The sequence below is a fragment of the Nannobrachium achirus genome (genome assembly GCF_963921795.1).
Source record: "Nannobrachium achirus genome assembly, chromosome: 9".
NCBI classification, from domain to species: Eukaryota; Metazoa; Chordata; class Actinopteri; order Myctophiformes; family Myctophidae; genus Nannobrachium; species Nannobrachium achirus.
This window is the reverse complement of record NC_137818.1, coordinates 62,073,659-62,091,219: the sequence shown is the minus strand read 5'-3', so window position 1 is coordinate 62,091,219 and position 17,561 is coordinate 62,073,659. Positions and strand designations below refer to the sequence as shown.

The 17,561-nt window shown below is 41.8% G+C and overlaps 1 protein-coding gene across 1 annotated transcript in view; it reads right to left on the bottom strand.

The window, feature by feature from the left end:
• Window positions 1-17,561, bottom strand: part of plxnd1 (plexin D1) — a 228,366-nt gene that overhangs the window by 95,972 nt on the left and 114,833 nt on the right. The window contains exons 15-17 of the mRNA XM_080732967.1: window positions 15,175-15,314; window positions 6,487-6,666; window positions 1,144-1,228 (exon numbers count right to left, since the gene is read on the bottom strand). Coding sequence (XP_080589093.1) covers window positions 1,144-1,228; window positions 6,487-6,666; window positions 15,175-15,314 — 405 coding nt within the window. The remainder of the gene's footprint in view (window positions 1-1,143; window positions 1,229-6,486; window positions 6,667-15,174; window positions 15,315-17,561) is intronic.

Sequence of the window (17,561 nt, the reverse complement as noted above, 5' to 3'; positions counted from 1 at the left end):
GGCAACTTTGATGATGAAGAGGGCCACTATATGTTCACATCTCACTCCAGACTGCCACAAAGCATACAGTAAAAAAAATAGCAAAAGTAGCCGATCTACAAGCTCAAAACGTGTCGCACTGCGGCACATTTTGAGCTTGTAGATTTTTAATTGGAATCTGGAATTATTTTTGGTATTTTTGAATTGGAATCCTGAAAAAAACTATTTTTTTTTATTTAATTTCAAATGCATTTATACAGTAGGTTCTTATGTTAACTTAATTAGAAATATATTGGACATAAAAAAGACTAGTGCTAAGACATTAAGCTAATATAGACTGATGTAATTGAAGCGAGTTGTTTGCATGGTTTGAATTGAAACAGCTTAAATCAATACAATATCAGTATTCCAATATTAGCGGGCCACATTAAGTGAAGGCTCCCGGGCCGCCAGTTGCCCATGTATGGTTTATACTGATGATGGTTTACCCATGATCCTAGATCAGGGGTTTTCAAACTTTTTTGTCTCAGGGCACCCCATAAATGTTTTTTAATCCGAGGCACCCTACATTATAATTTTCACTCCCAGCACCTTATATTTATAGCATATCGTCGTCGTTGTCGGGTGTCCAAAACCGTTCATTTTGTATTTATCATCTATAAAATGTACTATACTAGTTAAAACAGCAGATCTACAAGCACACTTGTTGTGTGCTTGTAGATCGGCTGTTTTCACTCGTTTTGTGCGACAGTCTTGTATGATGAAGCAGGGCTTTGCTTTACCAAAAGACATACACATTTGAAACTTGGAGATACAAGGTTTCTCCCCGACAGTGATGATATTTTAGTGACTATTTTGGGAGGAAAACATTGAGATAATAGCCATTTTGGTTAGAACTGACTGAAAATAACTTTGTACTTCAAGTTTAAAATGATACTAAATATTTTTTCAAGTGTCCAAATACATTCCAAATATTATCAAATGATCTCGCGGCACCCCTGGACTGCCGTCACCCACTTTGAAAACCCCTGTCCTAGATAACTGCTTTCTACGCAATTGATGTGTTACCTCGCGCTGTCCTCGCTTGTTGTAAGTGGCTCTGGATTGAGAGCGTCTCCTAAATGCCTAGATTGTAAATAGTAACTGAAGCATGCGGTGACTCACGGTCTGTCCAACGCCGCGCACGTCCATGGTCACGCTCTGCACCAGATCAAAGGCCTGACCTGTAACTGTGATGGTCCTGCCACCACTGCAACACACACACATGCGCACATACACACACACACACACACACACGCACACACACACACAAATACACCCATAACAATGGTTACAAAAACGAGGGTGCATAAACCAGTGTTGTAAAAAGTACTCACATTTTATACTTAAAGCTATACTGTGTAAGATGCTCAACTAGTGGTCAGTAGCCCTATAGCAAACCGCGGTCGCGTTCGCGTCTTTCGCCCGTTTTTCGTACCTTCACACCCCCGCGTCTGCCTCCACAACGCCGAGAGCTATCTTTAGAGGGGTCCCTGGTTCCTGTGCGTTCAGGCATTCCGGAGAAACGGACTACTTCACCCTGCCTGGTAGGCGAGATTACCTTTTGAGTAAAGAGACACACGGGCGACTACAAATATGGCGACCCCACTTCAAGATGCGCTGTGATTGGCCGGTAGTGTACCATGTGTGCATGATCGGCGATGTGATTGGGCAACGTATACACAACGTATACAGATGATGCAGATTACGTCATTTTGGCGCGAAATCCGGTCCACGGCCAGGATCATAGAAAACATATAAAGAGAAGGCTTCAGAAGCTGAAAATAACGGAGTGGGTGTTCTAAAACTTTAGCGATTTAGCAGTTAGGACAATTTTAAGATTTGTTTTATAAAAAAAGTTACATGGTACAACTTTAAGTAAAAGTATCAAGACAGCAATTTAGAAATACTCCTTAAGGGTGCCCTCACACCAAAATACCTATGAGAGTGGAATCCGCGTTCCGCCAATGCATTTCAATGAGAAGGGAGCGTTTTTTGCCGAAATCCTCTGCTGGCATGAAACCGCTTCACTCTCATTGAAATGCATTGGCGGAACGCGGATTCCACTCTCATAGGTACTTTGGTGTGAGGGCACCCTTACAGGTAAAAGTCCAGAATTCAAAATGTACTTGAGTAAAAGTATGAAAGTATTGGCATCAAAGTGTACTCAAAGTACCAAAAGTGAAAGTACAAAATGTTTGAAAATAGCCGATCTACAAGCTCGATGCGACGCGGTGTGAGCTTGTAGATCGGCTGTTTTCAAAAAGCCAAGGGATAAAATAAGGCTAAAGTGGTTTATGTATGTTTTATAATATAATCATGTATATCTGTAAAGTAACTAGTAACTAAAGTTTTCAAATAAATGTAGTGTAGTAAAAGTACAACATTTGGATCCGAGATGTAGTGGAGTAAAAGTAAACGTGTTGGAAATTGGAAATACCCAAGTAAAGTACAAATACTTCAAAAGTGTACTTAAGTACAGTATTTAAGTAAATGTACTTAGTTACTTTACACCACCGTGCATAACACGCACAACCACAACACATGCTCACATACAGCAACAACAAGCAACCATGACTGCATAGGTTAGAAGCAAAAACAAACAGTGTGACACACATACACAAGCATGTGCATGCGCACGCGCGCGCACAGGCACGCGCCCACACACGTGCGCAAACACACACACACAGGGGCGTCACAAGGGTGGGGAAGTGGGACTGAGTTACTAGGGCCCAAGGTGGAGGGGCCTTAATTATTTTATACTTTAGCATTGAAGCACGGCTGCAAGCTTGTAGATCTGCTATTTTTTTAAAGGGCCTACACCATGCTTTTAAAACTATATTTTTTGTATAAATATATGCTCAAAATTGAGTCTTACAGGTTTTAACCCTCAACAAACACTCTGACCATTCTTTTTGTTTGTTCTAGCTCTACTATAATGAGGCTCTCCAGCTGCAATACCAAAACGGCCTCTGTTTGCTCAGGGGCGCATCTAGTGGGGTTTTTCCAGAAAAAAAAGAAGTTTTTTGAAAAAGAAGAAGTTTTTTGAAAAAGAAGAAGTTTTTTGAAAAAGAAAAAGTTTTTTGAAAAAAAAAAAGTTTTTTGAAAAAAAAGTTTTTAAAAAAGTTTTTTGAAAAAAGAAAGTTTTGAAAAAAAAAGTTTTTGAAAAAAGTTTTTTGAAAAAAAAATTTTTTTTTGAAAAAAAATATTTTTTTTTGAAAAAAAAAATTTTGGAAAAATCTTTTTTTAAGTTTTGAAAAAAAAAAAATTTGACTCTGAAAAAAAAAACGGGAAACGAGAGTGTTCTGAGAACCCGTGGAAAGCTTTTCATCTCTGTCTGCCCAAAACCAGAGAAAGACACAACGGTCAGAAATAGGACTTTGTGAGGATAGAAGGTGCCAGTGGGACCCCAAAAAAAGGTTTTAAAATAGAAAAAGTGAAAATTCATGGTGTAGGTCCTTTAAAGTTGTGTGCAAATCTTGGAATATATGTATTTTTTTAACGTTTGTAACTCAAATGTAGCTTTTGCGTGGTCCCTGGAACTAAATGTTTTGAGATGGCGGGTCCGTGGCCAAATATATATCATGTTGGGTGTCCTTCACATGAAAAGGTTTGAGCACCACTGACATAGAAACATGCATTTAAAAAAAACAAAAAAAAACGTAGAAGGATTTGAAATATTCAAAGACAAATTTTCACGATTTTTCAAAGATATATACTGTATAGTTAAAGCACAAAATAATGCGTTCCTAGTCTAAATGGGTTAAACACCCTCCCCCAATGAAGAACATTCATGGGTGGCCCGCCCGCAGTGAATCCCTGTACCCAGGGCCCAGAATTTGGGCCCAGAAACACACACACACACACACACTGTAGCCAAATAGTTGAAGCTGCATGCATTGTTTAATTAGACACACCACATAGCTCTGCTGTAAACAGAGAGCACACATGCCTATCAAAGACTGCCTTCCTATTCCTGGAAACGTGCCTCACACATGCGGAGATGTTTAGAAGATAGCACCAGCCGTAATGGAAAGAGGTAATTAGGTGCATTTGATCAAGTACTGGAGTCTGGACTTAGGTATACAATGTTGGGGTACTTTTACCTTGCTTGAAAATACTCCTGTACTAATAATTCTACATTGTGTTACCATATTCCTAGTACTTTTTTTCCACCGCCGAATAGCGGGGCCTGGAATCTCACACACATGCTGTGATGTTTAGGACAGTGTTTCTCAAAGTGGATTTCAGGGACTTTCTAGAGCCCTTTTTCGACTGCAGCTTTAGCACCACACCACACCACTCTACACCACACCACACCACACCACTCTACACCACACCACACCACTCTACACCACACCACACCACACCACACCACACCACACCACACCACATAAAAATATCTACATTTTCCATTACATAAAAGTACCCCTATCGGTAAGAAACAAATTGACCCTTTTAACTGTGATTATAATACAATATAAATTTGTATTACAACTATCCTAATTATAATGCACTATAATGGATTATTACTGTGATTATACTACACTATAAAGTTGTAATGTATTACTATGATAATTTATAATACACTACCATAGATTATAGCAGTAATTATAACACACAATAGAATCTATTATCATGTATTACAACTATATCCTGGTGGTCTAAATGAAAGGTCAGTGAGTGATCAGTCATTATGAAGTGTTTGGCCCTGTGTGGCCTAGCTCAGACCTACTCTAGATTGGATACTTTTTAGTGCCATGTTTAGTACCACTTTCACTTTCATTCTACCCAGGTCCTTGTAATGGAAAACATGGCACGAGTGGGCAGTTTGGAGTGGTGTGGTCTGTGGTGTTGTGTTGGGCCATGTCAGTGGAAAAGTGGCTTATGTTGCTTTATGGGGTCTAAATTGACCCTTACAAGTCTGTAACTTTGACAAGGTAACAAACGGAACCAAATGGACCCGTTAGGGTCCATTTGGTTCCGTTTGTTACTATGTCAAAGTTAAGGGGAGACCTTCAAATTCCAACGTTTGAGTAGCACATGTTTAGGAGATACAGCACCAGGCCTGCAGAAAGATGCCACACATCAGGAAAGCATTATTTGGAGCAGCTTATGTCATTCACTCTGGGAGGGAACACGACCGCGGAGACGCTTAAGTAGGGATGTTTAGGAGATGTTTGGTTTCGGTCTGTGCGCACGTGCACGCGTGTGTGCACGTGTGTGTGTGTGTGTGTGTGTGTGTGTGTGTGTGTGTGTGTGTGTGTGTGTGTGTGTGTGTGTGTGTGTGTGTGTGTGTGTGTTCTTGTGTTACTGTATTTAAAATAGACAGGACAATTTTCCCGGCCCTCACAAGAGAAATCATTGTCTTTCTGGTTTTAAAAGGTTTTCAGAGATACAGGCATAGAATTGGGGGAAAAGTTCAGATTGGAGTGAGGAGTTAGGATTAGGGGTTCAGAGGTTAGATTTAGGGCTTTGTGGTTAGATTTAGAATTTACACCTGATTTATATTTCGTTTCGTGCCGGGTGTCGCGCGCCAAAAATAGCCTATCTACCTGTACGAGCTCTCAATGCATCGCAGTGCAATGCATTGTGGGATTGCAGATTCTCTGTTTTCGGGTGTGCGGTATGTTAAAAAAAAAAGCATGTGGTGGGAAAAGTACTCAAATGTTTTACTCAAGTAAAAGTATCAATACTGGAATACAGAAATACCCCGTTAGGGTGCCCACACACCAAAATACCTTGAGTGGAATCCGCCAATGCGTTTCAATGAGAATGGAGCGTTTTTTTGCCAGTAGAGGATTTCTGCAAAAAACACTCCATTCTCATTGAAATGCATTGGCGGATTCCACTCTAGGTATTTTGGTGTGAGGGCACCCTTACAGGTAAATGTCCAGAATTCAAAATGTACTTGCGTAAAAGTACAAAAGTATTGGCATCAAAAAGTACTTAAAAGTATCAAAAGTAAAAGTACAAAATGTTTGAAAATAGCAGATCTACAAGCTCACATCGCGTCGCGACGCGTTGTGAGCTTGTAGATCGGCTATATTCAAATAGCCACGGTATAAAATAGGGCTAAAGTGGTTTATGTATGTTTTATAATATTATAATTTATATCTGCCAAGTAACTACCGGTAGTAAGTAAAGTTTTCAAAAAAATGTAGTGGAGTAAAAGTACAATATTTGGATCCGAGATGTAGTGGAGTAGAAGTAAGAGTATTGGAAATTGGACATACTCAAGTAAAGTACAAATACCTCCAAATTGTGCTTAAGTACAGTACTTAGTACATAAATGCACTTAGTTACTTTCAACCACTGCAAGTAAAGTATAAAAATATGTATGTGTGTGTGTGTGTGTGTGTGTGTGTGTGTGTGCGTGCGTGCGTGCGTGCGTGCGTGCGTGCGTGCGTGCGTGCGTGTGCGTGTGTGTGCGTGTGTGTGTGCGTGCGTCTGTGTGCGTGCGTGTACCTGAGGTAGCTCCTCTTGGGTCTGATGAAGCTGATGATGGGGTTCTTCTCGTAGGTGTACGTTGCGCTGAGCTCGGCGCTCTGGCAGGGGATGCTCTCGAACTCCACGCACACGCTCACCGGCTCCGTCTGTGCGTGCGCGGCCGCCGGCATGGTGCACTCGATGGTGTCATCTGTTTGCCTGGAAACATGAGAGGAGGGTAAACACACACACACAGCAATCATCACGACCGCAGCCCGCAAAACATGATTTCTCTCGTAGCACAGAAGTTCCATAACAAACCCCCCCCGTGACTCCAAAGGATGACTTGTTTGGGAGTTTATTAAGCCATTTAGACTCAGAATTATCGAATGCTTTAACTATTGAAAAATAGCAGACATACAAGCTTACCGCGCGGCACTCGTAAGCTTGTAGATCTGCTGTTCTTAAACAATCGTTAATTATTTTTGCAAGTCTTTGAATATATCTTTTTAAAAGCGAACATTTGTAACGCATATATTTGCTCCTGTGGGGTCTGTGATACAATATTTTGAGATGGGGGGGGGAGGGGGCCATGGCCAAATACATGTCATTTTGGGGGTCCTTGACATGAAAATGTTTGAGAACCACTGACATAGAAACTTGTGTTTAAAAAAAAAAAAAGCTTAGAAGGATTTAGAAGACACTTATAGAATCGGGTCAAAATCCGGTCAAAAATCAAATGTTCACGATTTTTCAAAAATAGCAGATCTACAAGCTCGCAGCTTGTAGATCTGCTGTTTTTCAATAGCTAAAGCATAAAATGACACGCAATGAGGTGTACCCGGTCTAAATGGGTTAAACAAAATACTTCATAGAGGTCCCTACAGTACGTAAACAACTTGTTTTTTTTTGTGCACAAGCATGTGCACAAAGTGCACTCACATTTAAGCCACATGGCGACCACAACGGCCCGCGCGGGTTAACTACTGTTATCGGCTCTTGGCTCTCTCTCTGCACTGGTTGGCCGGGGGGAGTTTTAGAATAGATTGCAACCACATGCAAACACTAACGTTGCTATCCTGGACGTGTCATCATATATATTTTTTTTCTATAATTTTTTTATCCCACGATTTTGTAACCCATTTTTTCACCCATTGCCAATTGCCTATTAGCTGGGAGGGAATCCGTCAAAAAACATCAACTTTGGGCACTTGGTGACAAGTTTTTGATTTTTGGTATGGTGTTAGGTATGGTTATAAGGTTTACAAAAACCATCGCAAACAAGTTGGGCTCGCCCCCTAGTGGTCTGTTTGCGATTAATCAAATATTCGATACATCAGTATATGGTTGAAACCCCAAATAATTGATAAAAGAGATTTTTCAATGGATTCTGTTACTATTGGGTATGATAAACAACACACTAAAAAATCGGGAAAAAATAACTACCGGAAAGGCACCATTTTCAAGATGGCGTCCACGATGGCTGCCGGGAGCTGAAAATGCCTATAAACTGGGTTTTATGTGTAAAAATTCATAATAAATCTGCACTTGGTGAAGAGTTTTTGATTTTTGGTATGTTGTTAGGTATGGGTATAAGGTTTTCAAAAACCATCGCGAACAAGTTGGTCTCGCCCCCTAGTAGTCTGTTTGCAATGAATACAATAGTAGATCTGTCAGTATATGGTTGAAACCCAAAATAATTGATAAAAGAGATTTGTCAATGGATTATGTTACTATTGGGTATGATAAACAACATACTAAAAGTTTAGGAAAAAATAACTACCGGAAAGCCATCATTTTCAAGATGGCGTCCACGATGGCTGCCGTGAGCTAAAAATGCCTATTTAATGTGTAAAAATTCATATAAAATATGCACTTGGTAACTAGCTTTTACATTTTGACATGGTGTTAGGTATGGGTATAAGGTTTTCAAAAACTATTGCAAACAAGTTGGGCTCACCCCCTAGTGGTCCACAATATACTGACCTATCATGTCCCCCAGGACTTCAAACTAGCAAAAGTAACCCCCCTGCATAAAAAAGGTAGCAAACTAGACCCTGGAAACTACCGCCCGTTTCCATTCTTAGCTCCATATCCAAAGTCATGGAGAAAATAGTCTACGAACAGATTGCAAAATATCTCGATGAGAATAATCTGATTTACGAGTTCCAATCTGGATTCAGAAAATCTCATTCCACTGACACATGCCTTCTCTATTTGACTGACCAAATCAAACGCGAAGCGGATGACGGCAAATATAGCGGCATGGTCATGATGGACCTCCAGAAGGCATTTGACACCGTAAATCATTCTATTCTGATTGAGAAACTAAAAGCCATCAGTCTTGACAGCGCAGCAGTGAGTTGGATGCAATCTTACCTGGTGGGGAGGGAACAGGTGGTGGAGATTAACGGTACCCTGTGCCCCCCCCCCTCCCAGTAAGCTGTGGTGTTCCTCAAGGTAGCATACTGGGGCCTCTGTTGTTCCTAATATACATGTCGTTCACGTATATTAGGAACAACAGAGGCCCCAGTATGCTACCTTGAGGAACACCACAGCTTACTGGGAGGGGATCTGCTTGCGACTGCAATCTGTTCCTGTTCGCGGATGACTCGGCTCTCCTAGTCTCGGGCAAGGACCACTTGCAGGTTGAAAAGACACTTAACTCTGAACTAAGTAAGATCTGCACATGGCTTAACGACAACAAATTATCAATTCACTTGGGAAAAACTGAGTTTTTGGTATGGTGTTAGGTATGGTTATAAGGTTTACAAAAACCATCGCAAACAAGTTGGGCTCGCCCCCTAGTGGTCTGTTTGCGATTAATCAAATATTCGATACATCAGTATATGGTTGAAACCCCAAATAATTGATAAAAGAGATTTTTCAATGGATTCTGTTACTATTGGGTATGATAAACAACACACTAAAAAATCGGGAAAAAATAACTACCGGAAAGGCACCATTTTCAAGATGGCGTCCACGATGGCTGCCGGGAGCTGAAAATGCCTATAAACTGGGTTTTATGTGTAAAAATTCATAATAAATCTGCACTTGGTGAAGAGTTTTTGATTTTTGGTAAGTTGTTAGGTATGGGTATAAGGTTTTCAAAAACCATCGCGAACAAGTTGGTCTCGCCCCCTAGTAGTCTGTTTGCAATGAATACAATAGTAGATCTGTCAGTATATGGTTGAAACCCAAAATAATTGATAAAAGAGATTTGTCAATGGATTATGTTACTATTGGGTATGATAAACAACATACTAAAAGTTTAGGAAAAAATAACTACCGGAAAGCCATCATTTTCAAGATGGCGTCCACGATGGCTGCCGTGAGCTAAAAATGCCTATTTAATGTGTAAAAATTCATATAAAATATGCACTTGGTAACTAGCTTTTACATTTTGACATGGTGTTAGGTATGGGTATAAGGTTTTCAAAAACTATTGCAAACAAGTTGGGCTCACCCCCTAGTGGTCCACAATATACTGACCTATCATGTCCCCCAGGACTTCAAACTAGCAAAAGTAACCCCCCTGCATAAAAAAGGTAGCAAACTAGACCCTGGAAACTACCGCCCGTTTCCATTCTTAGCTCCATATCCAAAGTCATGGAGAAAATAGTCTACGAACAGATTGCAAAATATCTCGATGAGAATAATCTGATTTACGAGTTCCAATCTGGATTCAGAAAATCTCATTCCACTGACACATGCCTTCTCTATTTGACTGACCAAATCAAACGCGAAGCGGATGACGGCAAATATAGCGGCATGGTCATGATGGACCTCCAGAAGGCATTTGACACCGTAAATCATTCTATTCTGATTGAGAAACTAAAAGCCATCAGTCTTGACAGCGCAGCAGTGAGTTGGATGCAATCTTACCTGGTGGGGAGGGAACAGGTGGTGGAGATTAACGGTACCCTGTGCCCCCCCCCCTCCCAGTAAGCTGTGGTGTTCCTCAAGGTAGCATACTGGGGCCTCTGTTGTTCCTAATATACATGTCGTTCACGTATATTAGGAACAACAGAGGCCCCAGTATGCTACCTTGAGGAACACCACAGCTTACTGGGAGGGGATCTGCTTGCGACTGCAATCTGTTCCTGTTCGCGGATGACTCGGCTCTCCTAGTCTCGGGCAAGGACCACTTGCAGGTTGAAAAGACACTTAACTCTGAACTAAGTAAGATCTGCACATGGCTTAACGACAACAAATTATCAATTCACTTGGGAAAAACTGAGTCCATCCTCTTTGGATCAAATCATAACCTCAAAAAAGTCGATAACTTCACAATCAAAGTGGGTGACAAGGTCATAACACGAAAAAACGAAATCTCTTACTTAGGATGTATCCTTGAAGCTAATCTTTCCAGCGAAAAGATGACTTCTAAAGTAATAAATAAAATCAACCAACGAACTCGCTTCCTACAGAGGATCGCCCCAATGGTCAATTTCAACACACTGAAGACCATAGCTGGTGCAATAATCCAGCCCCTATTTGACTACGGAGTTCACGTATGGTATCGTGACGCCCCACAAGCCCTTAAAACTAAACTCCAAACAGCCCAAAATAAACTAATTAGTGTCCTGCTTAACCTTCCCTATCAGACTCACCTCACCACTACTCACCAGTTAAGAGTGGGGTGGCTCAGAGTAGATGACAGAGTACAGCAACTTGCAATGGGCCTGGTGTACAAGATACACTACACCACTATGATACCCAAGTACCTGTCAAAATACTTTATAAACATTAAGAATGTCCATAATTACAACACCAGAGGCAGCGCCACAGATCACTTCCAACCCAGAGTCAAAACCAACAAAGGGTCAAACTCGTTTTTCTGCTATACCACCAAAATGTGGAAAGCCTTACCGAAGTCCATAAAGGAGTGTGGATCACTAGCATCCTTTAAAATTGCCCTGAAACACCACTTACAGGCAGCAGCCGTTCGCAACTGGTAAAAAAATGAACCTAGCCCAACCCTACCCTCCCCTGCCCCTTCTTCTTTACATATCTACTGCATAGTACTGTGTTCTATTTGTCTGTCATTCAATGTTATATGAGATACTTCAATGGTTTCCAGTGGAAATAAGCTTAGTCTTTTCATGGATCTCCTTTTAGTAGACATTGTACCAGTGAACTGTACCGTCATGAAACTGTACCTTTTCCTATGCAAACTTCTAATAAAGTCTTCAATCAATCAATCAATCAATCAATCAATATTTGATTCAATGCAAACAGACCACTAGGGGGCGAGCCCAACTTGTTTGCGATGGTTTTTGAAAATCTTATACCCATACCTAACACCATGCCAAAATTCAAAAACTCTTCACCAAGTGCATATTTTATATGAAGTTTTACAAGTTAAATAGGCATTTTTAGCCCCCGGCAGCCATTGTGGACGCCATCTTGAAAATGATGGCTTTCAGGTAGATATTTTTTCATAAACTTTTAGTGTGTTGTTTATCATACCCAATAGTAACAGAATCCATTGAAAATCTTTTTTTATCAATTATTTGGGGTTTCAACCATATACTGACAGATCTACTATTGTATTCATTGCAAACGGACCACTAGAGGGCGAGCCCAACTTGTTTGCGATGGTTTTTGAAAACATTATACCCATACCTAACACCATACCAAAAATCTAAAACTCTTCACCAAGTGCAGATTTATTATGAATTTTTACACATTAAAACCCAGTTTATAGGCATTTTCAGCTCCCGGCAGCCATCGTGGACGCCATCTTGAAAATGGTGCCTTTCCGGTAGATATTTTTTCCTGAATTTTTAGTATGTTGTTTATCATACCCAATAGTAACAGAATCCATTGAAAAATCTCTTTCATCAATTATTTGGGGTTTGAACCATATACTGATGTATCGAATATTTGATTCATTGCAAACAGACCACTAGGGGGCGAGCCCAACTTGTTTGCGATGTTTTTGAAAACCTTATACCCATACCTAACACCATACCAAAAATCAAAAACTTGTCACAAAGTGCCCAATATTTACGAATTCCCTCCCAGCTATATGTAATCCTGGGCTCTGCTCTCCCTCTGCCGCGCCTGGGGAGACAACGGACAAACACGTTATTCCAACCAGTTCCTTCCCCTCCATCAGGCACCCCGGCTGGCCAGGGGGAGGCATTATTGAGACCAGGATTACTGCATGTTTTTGTGAGGGTATCAACCGTAGGAGATCTGGGGAGAACATGCAAAATCCACACAGAAAGGCCCTATCGCCAACCCCACCTAGGGTGTGGGCGCTGATGATGCGGAAGGAGGAACACGCCCCTAGCACCCACAGCGTGCCCCGGCGGGAATCGAACCCAGGACCTTCTAGCTGTGAGGCGAAGCGCTAACCACTGTGCCACCGTGCCCCCCTTTTTTTTTGTTTGAAAAAATTCTATGTCATCATAGTAGGTGTCATCATAGTAGGTGAACACTCCGCTAAAATAGGCAAACATTCGGCGAACGTTTGGCAAAGACAGGAGATCTACGAGTTCACAAGGTGTTGTGAGCTGGATTTTAGAGTTCAGGAAAAACACGAGGGGTCCAAGTATTGACCCCTAGGGCAGGGGTCTTCAACAGGTGGGTCCGGGACCCCTAGGGGGTCCTCAGAATTACTACTCCTCCAAAACTTTGTGTGATAGGAATTAGTTTTTTTCCCCCCTTTCTTATATTAACCACTTGAACCATAGCGTCCATATTCTGAGAACTTTAGCCAAAAATAGCAGATCTACAAGCTCACAAAGCCTCGCGCTGTGAGCTTGTAGATCGGCTATTATCGGCAAAGAGCTTTGGCGGGGAAAAAGAGCAGACTAAGTACAGAGTGAAAGGTCAAGTTTTATAAGTATTGACGCTTCAAGTGGTTAAATAGCAGAAAACACAAATTGACATGAATCCAAAAATGTGCTTCAAACAATGAAACTATATGGAATCTATTACCAGGTAATGGGGGCAGGGACGTGCTGGCCATTGGGAAAAGCGGGACAACTCCCGAACGGCCGGTTCAATCCCGGACGGTCCAGGCCGGCCATTAGGAAAATATTAAAAAATAAAATGTCGGCCTTCGTTCCATTTTGGTGGCTCGGCGGCCAACAAAGTAAATCGTCACTGTCGGGCAGAAACCTTGTATGTCCAAGTTTCAAATTTATATTTTTTTTCGCAAAGCAAAGCCCTGCTTCATCATACAAGGCCGTTGCACAAAACTAGTGAAAACAGCCGATCTGCGTTGTGTGCTTGTAGATCGGCTGTTTTCACTAGTTTAAATCATTTTTAAAATGATAAATACAGAACAAACGGTTTTGGACATACAAGGTTTCCACCGGACAACGACAAAATATAACTCATGTAATTGGCCCACTGGCTTGTCACTTGTCATGATCTGAAATGGCAAATCTTTGAGCAGCAGCAGCGCTGTAGAGAGAGATCTCTCTCTATAGCGCACAATGAGGGTCTCTCCAACTCTTGTTCCCGGGCTGAATCAGGGGCCCAGCACGTCCCTGAGTGGGGGTCCCTGCTTCATCTCTCTCTCAGCTAAGGGGTCCTTGGACTGAAAACGTTGCCCTAGGGGACACCAGTCAACAAAGTATATAGATGGGTAGATAGTCATGACAGTACGGCAATTATGAAACACAGAAAAACAGATAACACAGAGTTAACAGGTAGGGATTAGGAATAAGTAGCAGCAACCCAAGGATAATGGGTGTCTTTCCTGGCCCTCTGCTCTTCTGGAATGTGCAAGTTGTAGGAACTCTTAGCGGGTCATACATAGGGTTTAAGTGGTTCAGATTTTATGGATAACATTTAAAGCTTTTTACAGGCTCCTTATAGGTACATTTGAGCTGTTAGACCCACTCCCCTACTACGATCCTGAACACTGTCCTGGTTGGCGCCTTGGCTGTTGTACTCACTGCCTCTGGCAAGTGTAAAGTAAGTCTGTATCATATCTGTCTTGAAATGTCTTTTTATGTTAACCCATTTTGACCTGGAAAGCCGTTGTTATACCTTTCAACCCGGGGAAGCCTCTGTGCCATTTTTAGTTGTTAGTTACTATCGTCGCTGTGCCAGTAAAACCTTAATTCTCCCAAGTTTAAAATGTGTATGTTTTGGGGACTGCCCCTTAGGTCGAACTCAGTCAGGCTGGGCACACTGCCTCCACTGCACGTCTAAAAAGCATTTTTTTTTTTTTTTTTTAACAATCAGGTGTTTTCTTGTGTTGTCTCCAGGTAAGAATGAGACCTTCAGAAGGTCAGTTGAATGCCTGCTGCCTTTGAAGTGAATGGGCAATATATCTATTATTGGCTGGTTCTTTAACCAATCAAATTTAGAATTTTCCCTTCTGGGCGTATTCTTTCAGATAGGGAGACCTTCTAGCTGGTCCAAAATATCCCAACCCTGGGAAGAAATATTGTCCAATGAGAAAAGAGAACTGCTGATATTTGTTTCACATATCCCAGCCCTGGGAAGAAATATTGTCCAATGAGAAAACAGAACTGCTTGCACTTGGTGAAAATCTCGCGTGGGGGCATCGGGGGGGCTAGTTCTGCCTGTACGGTGCAATATTGGCATATCGTGGCTACGCGCGGGCATGTGCACATGCACGGGCATGTGCGGAACAGCCATGGTGAAGGCCTGGGTATAAAACCCGCCCGCCACTGTCTATCTATCTATCCATCTAGCTACCTACCTACCTATAGTAATTATTACAGTAGCACTCACATGATGATGTTGCATTCCTGGGTGAAGTTGACCATGACTCTGACTTCAGAGCCGATGTCCAGGTGCTCCCCTTGGATGGTCACTCTGGTCCCCCCAGCACGGGAGCCCTTCTCTGGCTTCATGGACGACAGCTTGGGGACCTGGAGACCCACATGGCAGAAACATGATGATCAAGACATGCAAGAAGAATTTATTATGGGAGAGGTCTGACGGCTCATGTCAGTGGTCCTCAACCTTTACAGGCCGCGACCCCCAAAATAATGATATTTTATCATGACCAGCACTAAGAGTTGAGGCATTTGTATAACACGGTTCTATTGTGAAAATAGCTGATCGACAAACTCACAACGCCTCACATTGCGGCTATTTTCACTATTACTGCATCTATTAATTGACAATTTGGCCAATGTTTAATTTGTAATTTTAGAGGTATTAAAATATCCATAAATTGTCACTTAAGAATTGTGCAGATATCCTCAGTGGTTCTCAACCTGTGGGTCGGGACCCCCAGAGGGGGTCTCCAAATTATTTTGGGGGGGTCCCCAGATGATTAACTTAATGTGCAACATTATTTTCTCACTCAACAGTAAACAAACCAACATAAAGTTTGAGTGTATAGACTATAGAGGATATCTGCACATTTCTAAAGTGACAATTTAAGGACTTAATACCTTCAAAATGACAAATGAAACATTGTCAAATTGTCAAATATCAGAGGCAGAAATTGCGAGGCGTTGTGAGCATGTAGATCTGCTATTTTCATAATAGAACCATGTTATACAAAATGTAATGCCTCAACTCTTAGTGCTCGTCAGGGTGGGGAGGTCCCCAGTTAAAATATGATTATTGTGGGGGTCGCGGCCTGAAAAGGTTGAGAACCACTGCTCTAAACACTTAAACTTTATGTTGGTTTGTTTACTGTTGAGTGAGAAAACAACGTGGCACATTAAGTCAATCATCTGGGGGACCCAACCAAAATCAACCCCCCTGGGGGTCCTGACCCACAGGTTGAGAACCGCTGGGGCTTATGTCATGGGGAAAAGGCTGTGTTCACTCGTACCACCTCCCCACCCCCACCCCCCAAAAAAACACACAAACAGTAATTTATGCTTCATATTGCACTTCTTGACACAAAACTGACAATTCAAAGCCACGCGCGAAACACATCCCTGCACATAATTTATATCTTGTTTCTTCTTTTTACTTTGGCTGAGACAGCTTGCTGACTATAAGGGTAAAATTAGTGAGGGAAAGCTGTGAAGAAAGTGCAGCCTGCAGTGCATTAGAGGCTAGCGTTGGCTGAATCTAAACGCCCTTTAGGCCTCATGCTTACGCCGGTCAGCTTCCCTGTCAGATCCACTGTTAAGGTGAACTCTGAAAGAAAAGTATTAACCCATTCAGAACGGGTACACGTTATTGTGTATCATTATTTTATGCTTTAACTATTGAAAAATAGCAGATATACAAGCTGCCGCGCTGCGAGCTTGTAGATCTGCTATTTTTGAAAAATTGTGAAAATTAGAATTTTGACCCGATTCTATGAGTGTCTTTTTGAATCCTTCTAAGGTTTTTGTGAAAAACCTATGTTTCTATGTCAGCAATCTGGCCAGCCATCGTCAAAGAAAAGGTCCTTTTCACTTAAATGGCGCTCAGTTGGTCTGTTCTTGAGAGACTACTATGTCAGTGGTTCTCAAACCTTTTCATGTGAAGGACCCCCAAACTGATATTTATTTGGCCATGAACCCACATCTCAAAATATCTAGTTCCAGGGACCACCCAGAAGCAAAATTTTAGTTACAAACGTTCGCATTAAATAAACATATATTTCAAGATGTGCACACATTTTCACGACTTTTTCAAAAATAGCAGATCTACAAGCGCACAGAGCGGCACTCGGTGCCCACTGCACACCACACACACACACACACACACACACACACACACACACACACACACACACACACACACACACACAAAACAAGACACATGCATGCATGCATACGTGCACATATACCATATGCACGGCCTAATATACGCTGACGCTGTAGGAACAAGCGGACTAAGGCGAACATGAATATCCATGTCCTGCATCAGCATTCCAGAGCCTCGCGAAGCCCCTTCTCCTGGCCTCCATGAGACTCACCTCCAGGGACCACCTCCAGGGGCGTCACAAGGGGGGGAAAAGTGGAACTGAGTTACTAGGGCCCACTTAAAGAGGTGGTGCCATAGTTTTGTACTTTTTCTGGTTTTCATGTGTCTAGGAGGTTGACAGTACTTCATTAGACCCCCTGGTGTGGTTGTTATGAGCAATTATGCATTCTCTTTTTTGTTTGTTTTTTTAGCTGGAGGATGCCACCTGCTGGGTCAGACGTGCCGTTCCAAAAACA